Source organism: Cotesia glomerata, linkage group LG4, assembly GCF_020080835.1.
Source record: "Cotesia glomerata isolate CgM1 linkage group LG4, MPM_Cglom_v2.3, whole genome shotgun sequence".
In the NCBI taxonomy this organism is placed as follows: domain Eukaryota; kingdom Metazoa; phylum Arthropoda; class Insecta; order Hymenoptera; family Braconidae; genus Cotesia; species Cotesia glomerata.
The window spans coordinates 24,587,712-24,614,541 of NC_058161.1; the positions used below are offsets into that span (position 1 = coordinate 24,587,712).

The 26,830-nt window shown below is 33.1% G+C and overlaps 2 protein-coding genes across 5 annotated transcripts in view; one reads left to right on the plus strand and one right to left on the minus strand.

The window, feature by feature from the left end:
- LOC123264374 (cyclic nucleotide-gated cation channel beta-1-like) overlaps positions 1–26,830 on the plus strand; it is a 245,303-nt gene that overhangs the window by 204,090 nt on the left and 14,383 nt on the right. For all 4 annotated transcript variants that reach the window (XM_044727647.1, XM_044727648.1, XM_044727650.1 and 1 more), the window contains one exon: positions 22,506–22,836. In XM_044727647.1, the coding sequence (XP_044583582.1) occupies positions 22,506–22,836 (331 nt within the window). The remainder of the gene's footprint in view (positions 1–22,505; positions 22,837–26,830) is intronic.
- On the minus strand, positions 13,154–14,042 carry LOC123264376. The gene is made up of 2 exons (XM_044727651.1): positions 13,677–14,042; positions 13,154–13,278 (listed from the first exon to the last, which is right to left on the minus strand). The coding sequence occupies exons 1-2, from the start codon at positions 13,996–13,998 to the stop codon at positions 13,163–13,165; spliced, it is 438 nt and encodes a 145-aa protein (XP_044583586.1). The 5' UTR covers positions 13,999–14,042; the 3' UTR covers positions 13,154–13,162.

Below are 26,830 nucleotides of genomic sequence, written 5' to 3' on the forward strand. Positions count from 1 at the left end.
CGAAAAACGTCGCATAGCTTTGACAGATGTTAGAAATACAGCCAGCTAGATGATTATGTCGACAGTCATAATCTGAGTCACACGTCGCGTTAATATCTCCTAAGCAAACGTTAGAATTACGCTTGTAATAATTTGATAAGCAGCGGCACCTTCCACTTAGGCACTGGCTGTATTTTAAATCTTTACAATCCCGATGTGATTCACAGGAACTCAAAATATCTGAAATAAAATTGAAAATTATATTTAAAAAAATTTAAATCAAGTAAAACTAATTTAAATTAGAAAAAAATTTTTTTTTTTTCAATTTTTCTACTCAAGAATTTTTTCAATTTAAATTAAACTAATTAAACTCTTTAAAACATTTTTTTTGGTTTAGTAATTTTTCTCTTGAGTCGGATAAAATTTTTTTTTTAGTGTAGAATACATACTTTTTGCATATTTGATCTCTTTGGTACCATCAGAAGCAATTACTAACAAATTCAGCCAAAATAAAAAATTTAAAACTGTGTACAATTTTTCCATTCTTAATTAATTATTGATCGCTACAGAAAAATTATTTAGCAACTGTTCTCAATTGTCAAAAGCCAGAATTATATAATGTCTTTTTTTCTGTAATTATATATAATTATGTATTAATAATAGCTTAAAATCCCAGGGGTTTTGTGTTGCAATATATTCCAGGTGGTCAATATCAGCGTTTTCATTTGCACTTATTCGTTAAGTGGATCACTTATTTGTTAAGTGTTTAAAGGCCATAATCATATCTTTCTTTTTTTTATATTTTATGAGAATTTAATGAAAGATTAACTTTTAGCGTTTTTATTAATTACCTATTTGTCAAGTGTTTGAAGGTCATAATCATATCTTTCTTTTTTTATATTTTATGACAATTTCTTGAATGATAAGATTGTTTTTTTCTCTATTAAATTTTATTATGATAGAAAAATTATTAGACAATTTTTTAACTACCGACGGGTTAATAAAAAAAAATCATTGCTCAACTTAAAAAAATTTTTTTTAATCGATAAAAATTTTTTTAATCGATTAATTGCTATTTTTAAATAAAGGTGGTTTACTCAGATAGATTTTTTAAGTTTTTATAAAGGGGCAAATATAACTTTAAAAAAAAACAATTTTTCGTTTCAATTTATTTTGTAATCTCCTCATCTGCCTTAAAGGAAGTCGTGGATTGAAAATTGTAGCTCAACATTATTTTGTTTAATTATAAATAGAAAATCGAACGCGCTTTCGTCGAAATGTTTATTATCGACAATTTAATTAAGTAATTTTTTTACAAATTCAACTCATTAATATTTAACCGTTGCCATACTAACCGTTGCTATGGTAAATATTGTCATAGTAACCGTTGCCATGGTGACAGTTACTATGGTAACCGTTGTTATGGGAGCCTTTGCTATGGTAATCGTTACTATAGCAATGGTTACTATGAAAATGACCACTATAGTAACCGTTGCTATGATAACCGTTGTCATAGTAACCGTTGATATGGTAACTGTGGCGCCGTAACAAAAAAACCTCAGACAAAATAACCGCGACAAAATAACCGCGGACAAAATAACCGTGGACAAAATAACCGTGGATAAAATAACCGTACGACAAAATAACCGAACGACAAAATAACCATGGACAAAATATTCTCACGACAAAATAACCATGGACAAAATATCCACACGACAAAATATCCAAAACATCAGATTTTATAATTAATCTCTAAAAATAATTTTTAAATTTATAAGTACAAAAATAATATAAAGTACAATTACATTATTAGAATAACAAATAATAAGTTGTCTATCATTATCAAATAAAAATTTATTAAATTCAGTCATTATTTTAATATAAATCACTAAATAATACTTAGTTCTTACATGTAGCTCAATAAAGAATAATATTCTAATAAATCACATTAAATGAAAAATTTTTTATAAACGCATTAATCTAACAATAATAATCAATAATAAATAAATTATTTTGCTGTGGCCTTTTTTTCATGAATTTTGTGTGTGTTTATTCGACATTAAACCAACTCAAATGCGGGTAATCGTGTTGTGCCCTTTTAACAAGATTTTTGTGTGTGTTTATTCGAAATGAAACCAACACAAATGCGGGTAATCGTGTTGCGCCCTTTTAATAAGGTTTTTGTGTGTGTTTACTCTAAAATAGGCCATTATACGAAGCTTGTTATTTTGATGTGCCCTTTTTTCATAGATTGTGTGTGTGTGTTGATGCGAAAATATTTTTATTATGGAGTTTTATTATAGAATCCCATGTATTTGGGACTCAAATGAATGGGTTTGCGCACTCTTGCCCACTGCGCACACTTGCCCTACATGATCCTTATATTTTGTCGTCCGATTATTTCATTATTTGGTTATTTTGTTACATGGTTATAATGTCGTTCGGTTATTTTGTCCATTGTTATAATGTCGTCCGGTTATTTTGTCGTTCGGTTATTTTGTCTGCGGTTATTTTGTCGTCGTATCCGACATTGTCATAGTATCCGCTGCTATAGTATCCGTTGCTATGATAACTGTTGCCATAGTAACCATTGTCATAGTAACCGCTGCTATAGTAACCGTTGCTATGATAACTGTTCACTGTAAAAAAAAGCAGTGTTAAAATGGACTCATTTTAACACCTGTGTATTAACACCGGTGTAGCGGTGCTCTTTTGCGGTGTTAAAAATCCGGTGTTAAACCGGTGTGATATCGGTTTAACCGGTGTAATACCGGTGTAACAGTAGAATAAATTTACACCGTATCGGAGTATGAATATTACATGATCCATAAAACAAAATTAATATTCAATATTTATAAAAATGAGACAAGTAACATTTGTTTAAGAATTTTCAATTTATAAAATTACGCAGAAATCGATTTAATGAATGTTATACAACAAGTTAAATAATATTTACAATATTAAATGTTTAGAAACAATATAATAATTATTTTTATCGTAACCATCATGTTTCTCACAATATAATGGATGTTTTAAACATGACAAATCTACAGCTTTGCAAAAATAAATTATCTCTATGAAAAGGATTGAAAAACTTTCAAAATTATCGTAAAATTGTTCTAAAAATGTTTCAAATTCGTTATAAAAACACTCTAAAACTGTCCAAGAAATGTTCCAAAAGTTTGTCAAAAATATCCGAAAAATGTCTCAAAAGTATTCAAAATTTGTTCTCAAATAATTAAAAAAATGTTTTAAGATTATTCAAAAAAGATTCCACATAAAATTTAAGAACAAAATTCAACTAAATTGCTTCAAATAAATTGTATTGATTCTAAAATTATTTTAAAAGTATTCCGAAAATCTTAGTAAACTTTTTAAATGTTGTTTCTAAAGAGTCCCAAAAAAGTTCCGCAAAAGTTCCGGAGAAGTACCTAAAAAATTTTAAGAATTTCAAATTTTTAATTACTTAAAGTTTGTAAGTAAATTTTTTTAATACTGTTTCTAAAGAGTTTCGCAAAAGTTCTGGAGAAGTTCCTTAAAAATTTCAAGAATTGAAAATTTTTGGTTACTCAAAAGTTTGTAAGTAAACTTTTTAAATATTGTTTCCAAAGCGTTCCGCAAAAGTTCCTGAAAAGTTTCTGAAAAGTTCCGGAGAAGTTCCTAATAAATTTTAAGAATTCCAAATTTTTCGTTACTCAAAAATTTGAAAGTAAACTTTTTTAATGTTGTTTCCAAAGAGTTCCAAAAAAGTTCCGCAAAAGTTCCGGAAAAGTTTCTCAAAAATTTTAAGAATTTCAAATTTTTAGTTACTCAAAAAATTATAAGTGAAATTTTTTTACTTGTTTCTAAAGAGTTCCGGAGAAGTTCCGGAAAAGTTCCGCAAAAGTTCCGAATCGTCTCATAATCGGAACTTTTCTGAGGAATGTTTCCGGAACTTTTTTTTTTTACACGGGCTGTACACCACACGGACTCACACCGGTTTTTTTTTTACAGTGTTGTTATGGTAACCGTTGCTATGGTAACCGTTGTTATGGCAACCGTTGCTATAGTAACTATTGCCAAAGTGTTCACCATAGCAACGAAAAGCGACAACAATGACAACGTCACATCAACTTTTTAATAAAGACTAGAAACTTGAATAGCGCGCTACGCGCGCGCCTAAATTTTAACCAATAATGAATCGTGGCCCGTTTTTTGCGAGTTTTGATCTTTGACTAACTTCAAGACTTTCATCTATTTTATAATATAGGATTAATTTTTTTCGGCTGGCAGTTGGATAAATTGTCTGTCCTTTGAGCAGCCATATAGAAAAATTTATTTGTAAATACACCTTGAAGACAGCCGATACTCCTGATAGCCATCCAATCGTAAAAGTTAACGTTAAATTGCAATCCAAGTTTTATACAATCTAGGGCCGGTTAAAGTCAATTTCCTTTTATCAAAATGTTTTAGTAAAAGTCTTGATGTGAACTTTTAGTGAAGTTCAACAAAATAAGTGAAAATACTCATTGGTATGGCAGATTATCAGAATTTGTCTCTTTTTTTACATCGGTAGGTAATTTGTCGGTAAAAAAACGAAGCACAGTAAAAAATTTTTACTACTGACCTGACAAAAAAATCAATAACTTATAGTTAGACCGGGGACTCGAACCCGAATCAATCGGTTACGAGCCAAGCTCACTACCAGATTTTTTTATTCAAGCGTTTATTTATTTGAATCATTGATACATAGATATAAACATAATACACAGATATAAACGTAAGACCTGTTACTTAAAATAAATTGTCTACCTGGCCCATATGGGCTTTTATAGAGGATAACATAAATGATATTTCTTAATACCTGATAAGCCTCAGGGGCTGTACATAGTGAAGTAAATAATATAGTTTTGCACGACTCATGATGCGAAGCATCAGAGAGTGCTTTACGATCGAAAAATTTTTTTTGCCTCATTTTAGCAACTATTTTTAGTATTATAGCTTTGTTAGTTCACGGAATCAAGATATTTTGCATACTATTGTCGAGATAATTTAATGGAGATTAATTCCATACTTTCTAAAAATTGATTTACTGCAATAGAAACGGAAAAAAACATCAAAATAGGTAAAAAAATTTTCCTGTCCGTCATGTATGAAACCCCGGAAACACTGTAACTTGTGAAAAAATCAATTATTTGAGTTAAATTTTTTTTTTTTAAATTCTAATCGACGATTGTAGGTCACTGAATGCGAATGGTTAATTAATTCAGTGTCGTTTAATTACAATTAATAAAAAACGAAAACTACAAGACTGTATATCTATATATATCCATGTAAAATTAACATGGATGGTGATATATCTATATCTATAGATATAATGTAATTTTATTCCGCCAGAGGCGCTTGTGCAGTACCTTCCTACTACAGCTGTTTTTTTGGCAATTAATTTTGAACGACTTAAGTTTTTTTTTTTTTTTATATTTCATAATTAAATGAGCATTATGAGTCGTGCACTTTTGGATTTTCCAAACTTTTTTTCTTATTCTTATTGTGTTAAATACATAAAGTGTTAATACATGATTTATACTAGTTAGCCTAAAAAAGAAACTTGATTTTCATAAAACAGGCTTACGTTATTAAAATAGTACATGAGAGACATTAAATCAACAACAATTAAAATTAAAAAATATAACATAATAATAGAATAGAACAAGAAGACAAAAAGAAAGAGGAAGCTATTAAAAGAGAACAACAAAACAATTAAAGAAAAAGAACTTGTGATTAGGTGAGCCACCAATACTCTTTGCGGGAATGAGGTTTATTTGTTGTATCTTTGAGGGGTATTGAGGTGCAGTATTTCAGGTCTAAGAATGATAATGCTTTTGGGTCATAAGTAATAGCTTTTGTGTTGGGACCTCTTTTGACGTGGTATATTAGGGGTATACTGTTTGAGTCTTATATGTAGCCCAGACTGTCCAAGTAAGTGAATATTTCGGGAGGAGTGAATCCCGACTTCATTGCTATTTGAAAATATGCTGGTTGTGGGTAAAATGGACCAGATATTAAGCTGTTTACTGTGGAGGAGGAGGCACTAGCAAAGTAATTGCGGCATAGACGTATGATATGGTTGTCGATACGCTCTATTTAAGCTAAGTTTAAGAGTGTGAGGTTACTATAGTATTTGGTGTAATTTGAGTCAGGTGTCTTGTACATGTTCAGACAAGCTCTCAGACATTGTCTTTCAAATTTTCTCAGCTTTTCCATTTCAATAGGTGGGATGTTAAACCATATAGGACAACCATATGTGATTATTGGTCTAATCAAGAGTTGGTAACACAAAATTTTTATTCTTTTATTCACCCGAGTCGAAAAAATGAACTTACATGAGCTTACATCAATTGTTTAAGTATAGTAGTTAAGTTCATGTAAGTTAATTTTTTCAACTCGGGCAGAAATTGAGAATAGAATAATCTAGACAGGCTTTTAAATTGTTTCTTTGCTTTGGTAATTTGTGTGTCTATATGTGAGTAGAAGTTTAGTTTATTGTCTAGGTAAACACCCAGGTATCTTACTACGTCTTTATGGTAAGTGTTTTGGTGGTCATTTGGAGTTTTTTCTCATAATGTCTCTGAAAGAGACAGCAGGATTAATTAATTTATTGATGCTAGCTAGCTTCCTTTCTCTTCCTTCTTTCTGTCTTTGTTGTAATTTTTTAACGTTATCTTTAAATGCTTTGAATTTGTTGCACCCTCTGTAAGATGCCGGGTGACCAAATTCATTGCATAATACGCACTTAAGGTTGCTCTTAATATCTATTGGAGGATTCTCGTTCATTAATGATTCTGATTTCAATTTATCAATTGGGCACTCGTTTAAGTTATGTGTTCCTGCGCATTTAGCGCATTTGAATTTGCGATTGCAATTTTTAGATGTGTGATCTAAACCTTGACAGTTAAAACATTGTACTATGTCAGGGTTTCTGTATTTGTCCCAATGGATAATTTGATAATCAAAGTTATTGATTTTTTCAAGATTTTTCACAATACTATCTGCAGATAAATGGACCGCGAAAATTGGCAATGTTTTATTTTCGAGAATTGATTTTTTGGTTTTAAATTGACGTACTTTTAAAAATTGAATTCCTTCGACTTTCAAGTTAATTAGGTCCTTGAGGACATCTTCAGGAATGTAGTTACCCTCAAGTCCTCTTAATAAAAATCCCATACGAAGAACGGTGATCGGCCGATCATTAGGCTATGATAGCTGTTCGATCCTCGAGCATCGGTTGAGGATCAGAATCTGTATAGAAGCAAGACTCGCTGAGCATCGGATGTTAACATCAGCCCGAGACTGCTAATTGAGCATCGGCCGAGGATAGTAACCGAGCATAGGCCGAGAATAGTTATCGAGCATCAGCCGAGGACAGTAACCGAGCATCAGCCGATCATAGTATACAAGGATTATCCTATTGTAGCTGTCGAGGATCGGCCTATCATAGTAATTCAGTCTCGGCCAAGGATATCGGCCGACTGATGATCAAGCGCGGTTAAAATAAAATTTCCAAAATAATTACATAATACAAATATTTACAGAAAAAAGTATATATTTTAGAACAATAGAAATATAAAAATTAAATAGAACAAGTGTTCGGTGAACAAGGCCCAGTAGCGATTAACTCGCTCCTGGGGGACACCCAAATTCAAGAGACGCACCTGTCCACCGCTAGTTCCCGCAAAAATCGATCCGCCAATAGAAAATCAGCCTCTCGATCACGTCATGAATCGACCGCTTTATTGGCTGATCGCTCCCACTAGACATGCGCAATAGCCTTCTTCCCCAACTCAACGAGGAAGAAGACGGACTATTGTTATTATCTTTCGCTTCTACGCTTTCGCTGCATCAAGTCGCCATTAGTATTTCTTTACTTTCGCTTTTTGTTAATAAACCGCATTTTGCTAATTTTATAATTTAAACCGCTTAAATTAACCGCTAATAATTCGCTTTAGTTTGTTATAGGTAATTTGTGTTAACAGTGCATTTATTTCACCGCTTTTTCAGTGCCGGCAAAGTGTTCAACCACGTGTCGACCGGCTTCGCTTTTGCAAACCATTCTGTAATTATTCATTGGTCCCTCGAGCCGGATCAGGCTGGCTCTATCTCAATTAAATTAATTTATTATTCCGCTTAAAAATTGTGCTGTGTTAAGTGAAGTGTAATACCGCTAGGAAAGGTCGAGTGTCAGGAGCATCGCAGAGCACATCGGGTGCTGCTCCTGATAGTCATTCGTACACCGGTACGCTGAACTTTCCGTTTATTAAGACTGAAAACTCGACTTCGGGCCTTAAATAACTTCGCTATGGAGAATTACACAAGATAGTTGAAAAATGCAATTTGTGCTTCAACTTTCGTGTTCCGCACCGCGCCGCAGATTGCAAGACCGCTCAAGATTGCCGAAAATGTGGTCAACGTCACCACATGTCCATCCATTTTGGATGCACCAACGAAACCAGCTTCACCGCAGTCTACATCTTCCGCACAGGCAACTAATCGTTCCCTTTAGACCGTTTACAACTTGAAATTAACTGTTGATTATTTCAGATTCGCTTTCCGCTCAAGTTTTGCTAGCTACCGCTTTAGTGCAGGTCCGCCCACATCATGGTAATCCAATCATCGCCAGAGTGTTGATTGATCAAGGTTCAGAGCTCTCATTTATGAGACAGTCGCTCTTCAAGAAGCTTGGACAACCGCTACAGCGTGACATGGTCATGCTCAAGGGCATTGGCAATGTCTCCGCAGGAAGCTCACTAGGTGTGAGCACAATTGAGCTTCGTTCGCTGTGTACGACCGCATCAATGCATGTCAGCATGCATATTCTACCAACACTGACGGTAGATCTTCCATCGTTCGTGATCGCTGATCCGAAATGGCCGCATCTTGAGAATCTCAAGCTCGCTGACCCGCAGTATCTACAGCCACGCCCTGTAGATATTATTCTAGGTGCATCACCAGCCGCACAGATCATGAACGCAGAGATTCAACGAGGACCTCGCAATGCTCCTATTGCACAATCCACCACGCTTGGTTGGATTGTCTATGGGGCTGTCACCGCTAAACACGCTTCAACATCACACGCAGCACTACATGCGTCAGTAGATACTGAATTACAAGACGCTATCGCTAAGTTTTGGGAACAGGAAGAAGTTCTATCAGGAAATTCACCGCTCAACACCGCTGAAGAAGACGAATGTGAAATTCACTTTCGTCAAACGCATTATCGACAGCCTGATGGACGCTACGTAGTGAGATTACCGCTTAAGGCCCTTGAGAGTCAACTTGGCGACTCTATCAACGCAGCTATGGGGTCACTCCGCAGATTAATAACTCGCTTGTCGCGAGAAAGAGAATATTCTGACATGTATCGTGCATTCATGGCAGAATACATTCAACTAGGACACATGGTACGAGTACCAGTCAACGAATTGCCCGCAAACGCTTACTTCTTGCCTCACCATGGGGTATTGAAGCTTGATAGTACCACTACGAAGCTCCGCACAGTGTTCAATGGTTCCTGTGCAACATCTACAGGAATTTCATTGAACGACATTCTCCACGCAGGACCCAAAACGCAAATTGACATTTTTGATGTGATGTTGAGAATCCGTTGCAGCAGGATTCTATTCGCTACTGACATCACCAAGATGTTCAGACAGATTGAGGTTGACTCGCTTGATTGGCCGCTTCAGTGCATTCTCTGGATAGATGAGAATGACTTAATAGACGCTTACTGTCTCAAGACAGTCACATACGGAACCGCTAGTGCACCTTTTGACGCAGTACGTGTGCTTATCCAACTAGTAAAGGATGAAGGACACCGCTTTCCGCTAGCTGTTGCTCCAATGTTGAAAACACGCTACGTAGATGACATCTACGGTGGAGCAGACAACGAAGAAGACGCTATCAAGGCTGCAGTACAAACAAAAGCTCTGTGTGCAGCAGGCTGCTTCCCGCTTGCCAAATGGGCTAGCAATAGCCCACGGTTACTTGCTGAAGTCGCTCCAGAAAAGCAGCTGGATACACCGCTTAAAGAAATCAGTGATGCACCAGTAAAAGTCCTGGGCATGTACTGGAATTCACGCACTGACGCTCTCCAGTTCAAGTACACGCTACCGCCAGAGACGCCCAAGACAAAAAGAGCTATTTTGTCTGAAATCGCTAAGCTGTATGATCCGCTAGGACTTCTCGCACCAATAGTCGTCAAAGCCAAGATCTTTATGCAAGATCTGTGGCTAGATAGAGTGTCATGGGATGAACAATTGTCACCATCACTCATTCACAAATGGACTGGATACCGCGAGGATCTTCGAAACATCGAATCCATCCGCATTCCACGCTGGAATAATATAGCACCTGGAGCAACTATGGAATTGCACGGGTTCTCAGACGCTTCGCAAAACGCTATGGCTGCCGCTGTTTATTTGAGAGTCACTGACGCTGATGGGAACACAAAGGTCTCACTTTTGTGTTCAAAAACGCAAGTAGCACCGCTAAAGACCATGACAATCCCACGCTTGGAATTATCTGCCGCATGGTTGCTAACACAACTGATACTTCATGTTAAAGAAGTTCAGTCGCTTGAAAATGTCAGGATCAATCTCTGGACTGACTCCGCCGTGACTCTCGCATGGATTAAAAGTCCAGCAATCCGCTGGAAGACATTCGTCCGCAATCGAGTGGGAAAAATCCAAGAAACGCTTCGAGATGTCTCCTGGAAATTTATTCCAGGAAAACAAAACCCCGCTGACTGCGCTTCAAGAGGTATACCTACGCTAAAACTGAAACAACACGCTCTCTGGTGGCATGGACCAACTTGGCTTCATGAACCAGAATCCTCTTGGCCCACTCTGGAGCCTCCAACCGACAACGCAACGCATCGAGAAGAACGCCAAGGTCTGACACTAGTAACTTGGAAAGCAGAAAATTGCCTGCTCCAACAATTACTGTCGCATTACACGCAGCTGTTTCCACTGCTACGGAAGCTTAGCATCTGGCATCGTGCCATCGACCGCTTTAAAAGAGTTCCACAATCTTCGCTGGCCTACCCGCTTACTCCATCAGACCTGGAGCGCGCTAAATTGACCTTGATTAAGTTCACTCAAGGACAATACTTCGCTAGAGAGATTCACACGCTACAAGATGGTGATGGTCTGCCTAAAATTAACAGCATCACTAAGCTGACTCCGTTCATCGACCATCAGGGGGTCCTGAGAGTCGGTGGCCGCTTGAAAAACGCATTGCTGGACCCAGAAGAGAGGCATCCAGCGATTCTACCGCGACAATCACCGCTTACATCAATTTTGATTGATGACTCGCACCGCAAAACGCTTCACGGAGGTACTCAGCTTACGCTCGCTGACTTACGCAAGAGTGTCTGGATCATTGGAGGCCGTGTTCCAGTCAGATCATTTATTTTACGCTGCGTTATCTGCACGAGACACCGTGGAGAACGCGCTCAACAGTTGATGGGTCAACTACCCGCCGCACGAGTACAGCCAACTCGAGCCTTCTTGCATACAGGACTCGACTACGCTGGACCTATCACGCTGAAAACGTTTCAAGGACGTGGAGCAAAAACATACAAAGGCTGGATTGCAGTCTTTGTATGCATGTTCAGTTCAGCTGTACACTTAGAGCTAGTAACTGACTACACCGCTGCCGCTTTCATCGCCGCTTATCGCCGCTTCACTAGTCGCCGAGGTATTTGCCACACGCTATATTCAGACTGTGGAACCAATTTTGTAGGAGCAGATAAAGAGCTGAAACGACTATTCGCTGCAGGATCCCGCACATTACGAGAATTATCAACCTTGATCGCTCAAGATGGCACGAACTGGAAATTCAATCCGCCTGGAGCTCCACATTTTGGAGGAAAATGGGAAGCCGCTGTGAAATCTATCAAATTTCACCTTCGAAGAACAATCGGAGACTCGCTGTTGACGCTTGAGCAATATTCAACGCTACTGGCTCAAATTGAAGCCATATTGAATTCCAGACCGCTCACACCGCTGAATGAAGATCCTGCTGACCTGGCAGTACTGACTCCAGGTCACTTCTTAATCGGACAGTCACTGACCGCTATCCCAGAGCCATCGCTGACAGATTTACAACCTGCTCGGCTCTCGCACTGGGAACAAGTCCAGCAAATGGTTCAACATTTCTGGAAACGCTACTACCAGGACTGCATCCACCGCTACCAGGCCATTTCAAAGTGGCATCATCGACGCAACCAGATCAAGGTGGGTTCAGTAGTACTGATCACCACTGAGGATCTCCCGCCAACCAAGTGGCCATTAGCCAAAGTAATTGCTGTCCATCCAGGTGAAGATGGACAAATCCGCGTAGTAACTGTTAAGACAGTTAACACAGAGCTGGTACGTCCAATTACAAAGCTCTGTGTCCTGCCGCTAACGCATGAAGAAGATGATCTTGTCGACGCAGCCGCCAACCCGGGGGAGAATGTTCGGTGAACAAGGCCCAGTAGCGATTAACTCGCTCCTGGGGGACACCCAAATTCAAGAGACGCACCTGTCCACCGCTAGTTCCCGCAAAAATCGATCCGCCAATAGAAAATCAGCCTCTCGATCACGTCATGAATCGACCGCTTTATTGGCTGATCGCTCCCACTAGACATGCGCAATAGCCTTCTTCCCCAACTCAACGAGGAAGAAGACGGACTATTGTTATTATCTTTCGCTTCTACGCTTTCGCTGCATCAAGTCGCCATTAGTATTTCTTTACTTTCGCTTTTTGTTAATAAACCGCATTTTGCTAATTTTATAATTTAAACCGCTTAAATTAACCGCTAATAATTCGCTTTAGTTTGTTATAGGTAATTTGTGTTAACAGTGCATTTATTTCACCGCTTTTTCAGTGCCGGCAAAGTGTTCAACCACGTGTCGACCGGCTTCGCTTTTGCAAACCATTCTGTAATTATTCAACAAGTTTTTGAATCTTAGATAATATTATCATAGTATGTAGTAGTAAAATAGCTATTATAATAATAGTAGTAATAATCGTTATAATCATAATAGTAGTAGTAATCGTTATAATCATAATAGTAGTAATAATCGTTATAATCATAATAGTAGTAATAATAGTTAGAATGATAATGGTGATAGTAATGAAAAATGTTCTTAAACTTTATAATTTACGCCCGTTTTCGCTTACTGCTATCTCTGTCCCCAAAGTTTGCCAAAAATGACCCAACGCTCGATCTCAAATTTTTAGTTTGGTCCGAGTCACCGAATTTTTTTTGTATAATATCTGAAATTTATAATATGTCTTGTAAGTAAATAAATACATCGTGGGACAAATACCAAAAGAGCGTATAAAAAAAGTTTTTTTTTTGTCATTTAAATGAAAATCGTTGAAAACGTCAAGATCAACATAAAATATTTTTTTTTTTTAATTACTAACATCAAAAAAGTATTAAAAATTTTTTAAAGTATTAAAAATTTTTTATCTTATTAAAAAACATTGGTAAAAAGCTCTAAGAGTAAAGCTAGATCAAAATGATACTGAAGAATATGAAAATCAACTGTAGCATAAAATTACACAATGGATTCATGCAAAATAAGATGGCACAAATAATTTATATACCGTTTTGTCATTTGTCACGCGTAATATTACAGAGTTTGAAAACATAATTAAATAAAACTAACCTGATAAACAAACATATGTTTTAGTTGCACTAAAATTTAGTTTGCCCTCACCACGAATCATACGACCAGCTCCAGAGTAGAACTGTTGCACTTCTGGAGTAATAACTTCAGACAGTGTCTTTCGAATGCAAGTATTAACATCTTTCTCACCATAAGTTAATACTGCAAATAAGTTTTTTAAATTACTCTTTTCATTTTCATTATCTAATTTATCATCAAATTTCTTAAAGCTTTCAAGGTTATCAAAAGGAAATATTTCTTTATAAATTTCTCTGGCTTCACTCAATGTCTTGTTAGGAGCCTTACTTGATGCAGAATTCATGATAACTTGTGTTTTTATATTGCCGCCTTGCTTCTGTATTTCATATAGAAGCCTAAACTTCATTTTATCTAGCTTTTTAGACATTTCAGTGAATTTTAATTCAATATGTTCTTTAGATAAACCTGAAATTATAACCAATAGAATATCAGTAAACATTGTAAATAGATGATGTGATAAATTTTCAATAATCCAGTATACCCAAAAAGTATCAAAGTAAACAAAATTACAAAATTTATAGAACATTTTAAGAAAAATACCTAAGATTAATCAACCTATGAACATAAAGTTAGCCGACATCTAAAAATTTTTATAATTTTTTTTATTGAAAAAATTATTACAAAAAAATTAAAAAAAAAAATTTCATTTGTAAAAAAGTTCAAAAACTATAAGTGCAATTATTTTAAATTAAAATATTTTTAGTTCTAATTTAATAAAATAAGCAAAATAGAAAAATCAAAAATGTCGGCTAACGTCATGACAATAATCAACTTGTCTAATTTAATACATTATAAATTTAAATAACAAACAATAAGTATGTCATGTCTGCATTTATCTCAGGTAATCTTTTGGACCCATCTGAAGAATAAATACCATAATTAAATAAATTTTAATAAACAAATTAGAAATTAAAATAATAATAATAAAAATTAGTGTACTTTTAAGTTTTTCTGACTTGTTACTGAGAGCAGCTCGAGAAAAATTACTATTTTCAAATAACGACGAAGACACTGAGTCAGTATCATTAAGATAGTTGTTCAAAACCTGAGATGTACCACTGGCTACCTGAGATGTACCACTGGCTAGATCTACATTAAACCAAAATTTTAATCAATTATGACATATTATTTAAATTTTTTTAAAAATAAATTCAAAACTGTATATTAACGTTTCCAAGACAAACACATTTGATTTAATTTAATGAATTAAAAACGATAAATATTAATAGGTAAACAAAAAAATTATTATCAAAGAACATTCGATTAATCAATAATTATCTGGGTTTACTGCGTTCTCTTCGGCAATACTTTGATTATTACTATCATCATCTCTATTATCACTATTATCACTATTATCAGTATCTGTTTCATTAGAAATAATAACCTCACTTTCTGCCGGGTATATAGACTGATTACTATCATCAACACAATCACTAAAACTACTTTCATTATCACTAACAAATGCACCGTAATTATTTTCTTTATTTACAACACTATTTACAATTGTTTCACTGCTTAAATTATTATGATCATGATCATTATCAATTAACAATGAGGGTGTATTAGGCGGTTGAGATCTATTATCCATGTACTTTTTTAATGCCCGATGTTTTTTTACACGGTCAGACATGATTTTAGAAACTGAAAAATTATTTTTAATAACAACGATAAATTTATTTTCTATTATAATAAAATAAAAAATTAAAATTAAAAATTTTAATTATAATATATATATGTAGTAAGGAATGCTTATGTTCTGTTTGATGAAAAGTTTATACAGGTAAATAATGCGTAAAAACAGCTGATGTGATATTTAGTGCGCATGTGCAAAAAACAATTTATCATATGATCGTCCGAGAATCGGCTGATGATCGTATATTATTGCTATGAATATAGTTGGGCGGCCGATGGTGAGCCGGCCATAGGCTGATAATAGAGCACCGACGCTCGACCGAGCATTGGGAGCCGAGCCTCGGACGATTGTAGATTTTTTTTGAGCATCGGTGACTTCGTATGGGATACTTGCTCTTTCTCCTTTTTGAGGGTGTTTGTATAGAAATCTACTTTTTCTGCTTGAAGAGCAGATTTTATTGTTTTAAAATCTTTTACATTGTTGACAGTTATTGTGTGTTTATTGTATTTTAACATTTTTGTTGAGAAATTACTATCTAAATTTAGTTTCTTCAGAATATTAACCGTGGTTTGACACTGTTGACCAAATACCTTGATTGGTGGTGGCTTACTTGATCTGACATCAGATGTAATGGTTTTATTGTCCTTGGCAGTGGGAGAATTTACGGATCCTTCGCTGAGGGTATGCGTACCTGATGAGGTTATTGACTGGATTGATGAATCCGTGGATGATCCTTTTAATTTTTTTGGAGGTGATGGCGGAGAGAGGCTCTCTTCTGTGTCTGTATTTAGTACTTTTGATGAGATACTTCTACTTTGGAGTTGATACTGTAGTGAAGTAATTATCTTGTGTTGTTGGTTGTTCTGCCTTGTGAGGTTTTCAATAACTTTGTTGAGCTCAACTATGGTGGACTCCAAGCTTTTTAGTTGCTTGGTAATTTTGTCCTCTGGTGATTCTCTTGTTTCCATGTCTATTGAATTTATAGGGTCTGTGTCTACTGAATTTGATGTATTCTTAGCTATTGGAGGTGGGGTTTCCCCTTTTAGATTCGCTTTCCTCTTCATAGAGGAATTTTTCACTATCCGGTTTGTTGACTTTTTTACAGGAGCACTTATGTTTAAGTTTTTTAAGCACAATTTTTTGTGATAGATTATTGATATCATCTACAGAGATAGGATTGTTTTTCGCTTTTTCCACTAATTTTTTGATTTCACAGTTTAATGTTGTGTTATTAAATGTTGGAGTCACTGCACTGTTTTTATCGGTTGATGGATTTGCACTACTCACTTTGGGAGAAGCCTCCTGCGTTAATGACTCGTTTGTCATTGACCGGACTGACTTCTCCTTGATATTAGTTAGGTTAATTAACTATATAACTTCACTGATATAACTGGTAATTTTATTTAAATTGAAGATGAATAATACTGAGTATTTAATGATTTCGGAAATGTGACAAGTTACTAGGTATAGGCCTTATTGTGTAGGAGGGACACTTCCGAGCTTAGGTCCTTACAGGTCAGTGACCAAAGTAAGAGTGTTGCTCACTACCAGATAAGCTATTCGGGATACATATCGCGAATGTGTTTTTAGTCACTTATATCTGACACATTATTTCTATAATGTATAAAATGTAAAATTGTATTTGCAGTTATGAATATAAAGTGAGTGAATTAAATTAATTTAAAAGTTTTTTTGTTTTTAGCTATGACATTGAAGTTATCAATCACTTGACTATTTTGTAATTTTTTTTTAACAAATAAATTTGTTCCAAAAAATTATTTATAAAAAATTTCATTTTTAATTTTTATAAATTTCTACATGTCAATTTTTTATTCTAATTATTTTTTACCATAATTTACTTGTTAAAAAAAATTCCTAAAATTATCAAATGTCAGCTAAATTAATTTTCATTTTTAGCTTTAAAAATGTAAAAAAATGTTTTAATAATTTATTAATAAAAATAAATATCTGAAATTATGTGATGTTTAATTTTCTTGAACATAGAAATACTCTGAAACCTTTTATAAAATTATTTACAAAGCATTAAAATTTTTTTTTATCGTCCTATTATTTTTCATTAATTTTTTATAAGAAGTGATTGACAATTAACTTGCAAAAAACTTTTTTAAATCATGGTTTGCTAATCAACTTGAAGGTCCAAATAAATATAACTTGAAGTAACATTAATTTTTCTATAAATTTTACAGTTAAAGTTACAATAATTTTTTATTAAACAATCATTCCAACTTAACAATAACTTTTTTATAGATTAAAAGTTGGTTAAAACTTATATTCCAATTGCGGCAGTAGATTAACGTTATAACTTACTATACAATTTCAACACAAATTGTATATAACTTTTACGGTACAAGTTTTGGAGTGAACTTAAAGTTAACTTTGATTAAACTTTTTATACTACAAGTATTTTTATAGTAAGTGTGGCTATCAGGGACTATACTCAATTGCTTCGCTTACCGACCATCGGTAATGCAGTTTTTAATTGGTTCTTTTTTATGATTCACTTATCGGAACGAAAGAGGGCGTTCAATTCGTAAGAAAAAATTCTATCCGCGGGAAAATTTAAACGAACTTTGAAATAGAATTGTGAATAAAAATAATTTCTTGTAATTTATTTGTAATTAACTTATTAAAATTATTTTTTAAATTTATTTTTGTAGTGTACAGTAGATAATTTTTTTTATCGTCGTTTGATACTAAATTATTAAAAATTGAAAATAGTATTAAAGTTATTAGTGAAGACTTGTCGTATATTCAAACTTTACTTCGATCAATTCATGTATGACACAGCGCTTCAGGCATGTATATTTCAATATCCCAAACTTTTTTATAAATTTATCCGTAAATTTCTTCAAAATTCATAATTCTATATTCAGAAAAAATTTAAATTCTTAAAGAAAAATAAAAAAAAACTTTAATCTCTCTTATCTCAGTGTACATGTATATATGTTATAACGGCGACCGTGTCAACGTGATCGAGATTATCCAGCAGGGGTTCTTGGCTCCGTAATTAATACGTTCCAATAGATTCCGAGCGATTCCACCCTGTTTTATATCCACCGATAATTAATTTATTCATTAACATCCTCAATCTTCTCAGTATTCCAATTTTACTGATTACATTTACCGTCAATAAACAAACACAAAAACAATTTCTTATAAATTTTAAATAAATTCAGTTACCCAACACTGTAAATAAAAAGTTTCTGAACCAAACCCGGGAAACTCATATTCAACAAACTTTAAAAACCTCCGTAACAAGTTGAGGTCGCTGAGGGGAGTGAGGGGTGATAAGAGGATGATACTGAAAAGTGATGTAAAATATAATTTAAAAAGTCATTAGGGAAACGAATCCTTGCTCCTTTTCTGTTCGGTCTCCGAGCTGGGAGCTCTGGACTCGGATTACTTATTACTGTCATGAAATTTATTCGAGGGATAAATTTTATTAAAATAAATAAAAGATTAAAAATATTTATTCGTTTTTAGACGGGTTTTATCAAAAATAAATATTTTAAGTTGCTTGATATGAATACTAATTCTTTTTTTTATGGTTAAAAGATGTTGTAGTAATTAAGGAGGATACTTATAGCAAATCCATTGAGATAAAGTACCTAGTACACAAAAAAAGGTACACTTGAGCCAAGAAAATATTTTTCTTTCTAATTATTTTCTTGAGTGAAAAAAAATTTTTTTTGACACAAGAAATTTCACTTATTCCAATAAAATTAATTCTCTTGCTTTAATAAATACGTATCTTGATCCAAGAAAATTTATTTAAGTCAAGAAAATCTTGTTGTTTTGAGAAAATTCAGCCTCTTGCTCCAAAAAATTTAGTTTTTGATAGAAGTAAATTTTCTTGTCTTGAGAAAATTTCTCTCTTGCTCCAAAAAATTAAATATAAAGATAGAAGTAAATTTTCATCAATATTTTTATTGATTTATATGTCAAATGGGAAGATCACATAATATTTCATCATTTTTTTTCATTCAATATGTATAATTGCACGCTAAAATAATATAAAATGGGTATCAAATATTCAAGAGAAAAATTTTCTCCAGGTGAGAAAATTTTTTTTTCAGCTGAATTAGGTGGCACTGCTTCCCTAAAATATCTAAAAATCTTGATCAAATATAAAAATTTATTGTATCAAGTATTTATGATAATTTGAATTAAAAAAAAATTACTTCCACCAAGAATAGAATTTTAAGAAAAATTTTTACTTCGGCCAACACAACTTCGGTCTTCCTTCAGGCACCTGAAAATTTTCTTGAGCCAATAATTTTGTTCTCCAGTCAAGAAATTTTTCTTTCTGTGTACTAAACCATAAACCGAACAATCAGTAAAAAAAAGCGGTGTATTATCATTTTAAGTAAAAAAAATTGTACCACCTAAAATGAAATAGTCTTTTCTAAATAATACATATTTTTTGCAAAGACATAAACTATAATTTTTATATTAATTTTTAGCGTCTAACTAACCCTCCAAATTTTCAAAGCGGTACCCAGAACTTGAACAAGCTGGGGCCGTATAATTTTAACAGCACTCTAATCTCTAATAGGTTTATAGACTAGTGATCAGCATTGTGATTTGTATTAATTACTGCAAATTAAATAAGTTTTATTGCTAAAAATTAGTGTAGTTAAAAATCATTAAACGTTTTGAATTGAGTTTTTTTGATTTCTAATTGAAAATTTGCTTTGTCATTCATAAAAAATGTAATTAAAAAATTAAATACAAATATTTCTCATTTTTAAATGAACATATTAAATATTCATAATATTATTTTAAATGTTAATCAATAATATGTTATAATTCTTTTGATATTTCAATAAAATGTTGAAAATTTTTGGTGTGCCTATTGACATACATGGGTGATTCTCTGTAAGGACGTCTTAGATCTGTACAAAATTGTCCGACTAAATTATTTTTGATTTTATTAGAAAAAAAATTAGCAAGGGCTACAAAACTATCAGCTTAATGATAATAAATACACAGCCAATTAAATTTTTTTTTCTATATTTGTGTATCTTTTACCATATAATATGACAGGGGACTGTTTGCCAGGGGACAGTTTTTTTTATCAAATTGAGAAAAATCAAACAAACTATTTCAATGCATTCAACTTTTCAAGTTCTCAATGAATATTTACATTAATTAGAATAATATTAAGACTTATGGATCCAATTTTATAAATAAATTATAAATAAAAATACAGTCGACGCTCTCTGTATTGGACCTCTCTGTATTTGACCGCTCTCTGTATTTGACCACATTCTTCCTCTGTATTTGACGATTTTACACAGCTCTTATGGATAAGGACGAGTCAAATACAGAGAATGGTCCTGTACGGGCGAGTCAAATACAGAGAGCGTTGACTGTAGTTGCCAGGGGACTGAGCATCTCGCGGCCCAGACACGTGTTTCCAGCACAAACGGTGTTTTGACACTAAAGAAAATGGCGATCAAGCGCTAACAGCCCTATGGTTATTAACTCAAGGCTAGTTAGGTCCTTATAAACCTTACAGAACATAAAATAGCACGCTGGATTTTTTTTTTATTTTGAACTTCTAGCAGGGGACTGTTCTTAAAACGCCTGGAACAAACTTTGGTTTAATGGATTTAATGAAACAAATTAATTTTCGGTACATTTTATTGAAGAAGATTGTAAGTTAACTAATTGAGTTTATAAACATTATGGACAAAATTATATAGTATGGACGAATAACTTAAAATTTAATCTTAAAGTTTGAATTTTGGGAAAGGGACAGCCCAGGGGACTGTTATATCCGTGGTCTCCGAAGTTATAGCAAAGAAACCAAAATTTATTTCATTTTAGTTTTCAATGCTCCAAATAGAAATGTTTTTTTACTTTCGTAATACATTTTTTTTAGTTACAAAATAACAAATTTTCGAATAAAAAAATGCCCAGGACAGCAAAAAACATGCTTAAAGAGAATCACCCATATTTTATCAGTTTAACTACTGTTCCCGGAGTGTTCAACTACTGCGGCTTGTCAGAATTGATTGTTCAACTACTAATCCTTTGATAGTCTATCTTAAAAACGTTGTCAAAATATAAATATTGAATTATCTTTGTTATTTCGCGCTTTAATCAATTCAAAATTGTTTATATTTTCATGAAAAACACTAATTTGAACTAATAATTATATCTTTATACATTAAAAGTATGGTCAAATACGTTTTACTTTGAAACCTTTTCAATTATTGGGTACTTTACCGTATTTTAAGTTGATTGGTATGAATTTTATTTTTTTTTAAGCTTTATAAAAATAACTTGATTAAGTTATTTTTTTTTATTATTAACAATAACTTTTTTGAAATTTTGAAAATTTTGAAAATTTAAAAAAAAAACTTTTAAATTGCTTGTAATTTTTATTTTCCAAGTGTATGATCATTGAATTTTAGAATTTTTTAAAATTATTTCTGTTGAGCTTATTGAGAAAAAAAAAATAACATATTGCAACAAATGTAAAGGATTATCGATCTTGTCCAGACTAGAAATCGAATTTACTAAGAGAATGAATATCCCGGGGCATTTCATCCTCCCACGCTACCCGTTATCTCATTCCCACCCCCGCAGATCCACACCCACTTCCCCGGTCAATTTTTCCGTCACTTTATCACCCGACAATTGCTCTGTGCCAATTTCTATTACGGTGTAACATGAAAAAGTACAATGGTTATTTCATTTTCTACCTCAAATTACCGTGACTTAACCGTAACAGCCATTGACTTGACTGAACTTCAATCAATCTTTTCTGTTCTATATCTCCGAAACTATAGCACTTAAAAAAAAACTATAAGAAAGCTTTTTTGTAGAGAATTCAAAAACAAACAAAAAGTATCGTCTAACCGAAGCTCTATCTCTGATAGAAGCCGAGAAAATTGCATAAAACTGTTAGTTATAAATGAAGTCTATTGTGAAATACACTCAGGGGGCGCGGGTTCGAATTCCGCAAATAATTTTTTTTTTTTTTTTTTTTTTTTTTAATAAAGACCATGAATACCGTGCTCTAGAACGTCCTAAACATGATTTACTAAAGGAGAGAGGCTCCGGCGGGCTCGAGTCAACGCCAACGAACTGACACTGATCTTGATTTTTTTATTCACCCTCGGCAGATACGTGTTTACGATAGTGAGCTACCTCATCGGAGTGTTTATTTTTGCGACGATAGTCGGCCAGGTGGGGAACGTTATTACCAACAGAAACGCCAATAGACTCGAGTTCGAGCGGCTCTTGGACGGCGCCAAGACGTATATGAGGCACCACAAAGTGCCCGGAGGGATGAAGAGGCGCGTGTTGAGGTGGTACGACTACAGCTGGTCCAGGGGGCGCATCCAAGGAGGGGGTGATATTAACACTGCCCTTGGACTACTGCCGGATAAGCTTAAGACTGAACTTGCACTTCATGTCAATCTTTCTGTTCTTAAGAAGGTCACTATTTTTCAGGTGAGTTTTTGGTTTTATTTTTATTTTTTCTACTGTTTTAGGTTGCAAATTTTATGTCCCTTCATTTGAGTACCCACATGTGTTTTTTTTTTTTTTTTTTTAATTAAATACATGTGAAAAGACAATTTTAGATATGGAGCATTCCATAGTGACTATTGGGACATTTGACTGGAATTCCATCAATTATATATAATTACACGGAGAAAATAAAACAGCAATGATTACTGTTTCGTACAAATATTAGAAAAATGTTCATATTCAGCAGTGAGTGCTGTACGAAACACGACTGGTTAGTGCCAGAACACGACTCAGTAATGTGCAGACAATAATCAGTAGTTTTTATGTAGCGTTCTCTACTGTCCCAAACATTCTAACCTCATTTTATTCCAAAGCAGTACTGAGTACTGCACAAAATAGTAATCAGTGTTGTTTTTTTTTCTCCGTGTATGTGACTGAAACTTATATTATAGTAAAATTTGTCTTATAATATCGACGGTCTAATTAGCAATTTGTCTAACTCCTTATTTTTTAGAGGGTGATTTTTTAACATTTTGATGTAGCCATAATTGAATTATAAGTTATTTGAAAGATTCAAACCTAAATATTATATCTCTATTAGATAATAACGATATTAAATGGTTTTTTAAAGTGATCATAAATTTTGAACTAATTGTTTTTTTCGTATAAATAGAAGATTCTCTAAAATGGAGTTAGACAATTTGCTAATTAGAACGTCGATATAAAAGAATAACTAATTAACAACATCCCTTTGTCAAAAACCTCCATTACTTTTTAAGTTTCTCGTAATTATCATTTGACCGAGTGTGACTGGTGAGACTAAGAAAAATCCTTTTCTCTTACCAAAGGTATACTTAAAGTCCAATTTCAGTTCGACCACTAAACTTTTAAAAAATACTTCCGTCCAAAATACAAAATTTATCCTACAAACATTCAATATTATGAAGAATTAGACTGATTACCTACGTAGAAACAATTAAAAAAATTTTTTTTATTGTGACTGGTGGAACAGGCATTTGTGACTGGTGGGACAAGTACAAAATGTCTACATCAAGTTGTTTATTAAAAAGACTTTTATATTATTTCAACCTTAGAAACATTATTGTTTATTTATTTAACCATAAATTATCTAGGATAATTAAAAAAAAACTAATTAAAAAACACAAATAAAGGATTTAGCATGCTGACAACACGATCTTGATAAACGTAGGTGTTAATTAATAACGAACATAAAAAAATTTATTTTTAAAACTGTAATAATAAATATGTTAGTTCATAACAAACATAAGATGAATTTGTTCTTAAAACTATTAAAACAACATTTGTACCGGATACAAGTTAGTACAGCTGAAAAGTTACTAGGAGAGAAAAATCGATTTTCTTATTGATTAAAAAAAATTTTCTTTACAAATTAGTAAAATATAAACTTTGAATAATAAATTAGAATGAATTAGAGAAATTTTTTGATTTTAGTCATTTTTCTATTTTCCATGGAAAGCCCCCTATGTATTTATATATGGATCACATATGTCATATATGTGATATATATATATATATATATATATATATATATATATATATATATATATATATATATATCACATGTGTGTTTATGTATGGATCTATTTGTTACAAATGTGTCTATGTATCGTCCTATGGATCACATACATCGCACAGAAAGAAAAATTTTTTGGAAAACAAAATTCTTGGCTCAAGAAAATTTTAGGTTGCCTGAAGAAAGACCGAAGTTGTGTTGGTCGAAGTAAAATTTTTTCTTGAAATTCTAATCTTGGTGGAAGTAATTTTTTCTTAATTCAAATCATCAAAAATACTTGATACAATAAATTTTTATCTTTGATCAAGATTTTTAGATACTTTAGGGAAGCAGCGCCACCTACTTCAGCTGAGAAAAAAATTTTTTCACCTTGAGAAAATTTTTCTCTTGAATATTTGATACTTATTTTATATTATTTTAGCGTGCAATTATACATATTAAATGAAAAAAAATGATGAAATATTATTTGATCTTCCCATTTGACATGTTATATCAATAAAATTTAGATCATTTTATATCAATAAAATTTAGATCATTTTATATCAATAAAATTTACATCATTTTATATCAATAAAATTTACATCATTTTATATCAATAAAATTTACATCATTTTATATCAATAAAAATATTAATGAAAACTTACTTCTATCTTTATATTTAATTTTTTGGAGCAAGAGAGAAATTTTCTCAAGACAAGAAAATTTACTTCTATCAAGAACTAAATTTTTTGGAGCAAGAGGCTGAATTTTCTCAAAACAACAAGATTTTCTTGACTTAAATAAATTTTCTTGGATCAAGATACGTATTTATTAAAGCAAAAGAATTAATTTTGTTAAAATAAGTAAAATTCTTGTCAAAAAAAAATTTTTTTTTTCGCTCAAGAAAATAATTAGGAAGAAAAATATTTTCTTGGCTCAAGTGAACCTTTTTTACCTATGAACATATGTAACTTATTACACCCAAATATGACTTGTGGGTACTCATTTTACTCGTAATCACACAACGGTCTCCAAAATTCCTCTAAGATCTAGAAAAAAAAATTTTACTAATATCTAACTAAAAAAAAAACGTATTCTTCCCAAAATCGACGATTTAAATAAAAGTCCGAAAATATATAGTGCCAATAGAAATAAAAAAAACCAAGTGAGAGAACAAATGTTTACAAATGTCGAAATCATGAAAAAGTTGGAGATAAAGCTTATAAAAAAGCAAGATATCCTTTTTTGTCTCCTTGACAGGGTTTTTCTCCATACAGATGAGAGCGAGCTCGGAAACGGAAGTGAATCGATAGCAAGCAATGAGGCTTTTTATGTCATCCCCTCGTTTCACTTCAACCCCTTCGCAAACCCTTGAACCTCCAATTTTCTAATACCTCCTCATCCTCACCCTCTCTTACTCCCCCTCTCCCCCTCTCACTTCTCCCACTCATTCGTTTTCTGCGCTCCCACCCGGACACCTCAAACCACACTCTTTTGCGTCATTTATTTGAACAATCAGATATGGCTGGAATACAGATGATTTTTTGTGAAAACGACAGCATTTTTTTATTTTTTCCATATGCCAGTCACGTTTGTATGTTTTTCCCCGCGACAATATTTATCGGTCCAGAAAAATTTTGTTAGCTCAAATTGCGTCGAATAACGCTCAAACGTAAAAGAATTTTTAAATATTAATAACTTGATTCATTAATCCTATAGATTGCGACTAGTTGTTTAAATACATCGAAATAATAAATAATCTGTTGAATCGAAAGTGAATTAATGCAAACAGTTTGGAGCTCCATGACTAAATTATCGAAAGCCCTCGATAACCTGAAATATCTAGCATAAATATTCATAAACTGAAATATGAATACTTCCATCGAATCCCTATGGGTGTTTGCGTGATTACAAATGAATTCATTCAATATCAATGTACTAGCCGATCCATCGATGACACGCCAATAAATCTTTCATGTTTTAGTCGGCTGTAAATTTTTCAATTGAATATTAAACAATAATCTGTTTTTCACTTTTTTCAATTTTTTCTCATTCACACATCTAAAATATCAATAATTTCTGACTAATTTTATTCTATAACTTCTTTTGGGTGCATTCGACGCAGTTTCTTCACCAAATAAAGTGTGTTCAAGGTTCTGAGTCAATCAGATTGATAGTCGAGAAGTAATTTAAAAAAAAAAAAACGAAAAAAGTAGTGTTTTTCCTGTTTTTCTGGTTTTTTTGTGTAAATTTTTGAGAACGTCTTCGAAACGCCTTATCGATTGATGTAAAAATTCTATTAAAACTTTCAATCGCCGTGTCCAGAGTTTCAATTCAGAATCAGCTGGAAATTCTAAAAGTTATACCAAAAAATACGCTTTTATCAATGGACCTAAAACGTTACAACTTTTGAACGCGTCGTTAGATTTTGCTCTTTTGGCG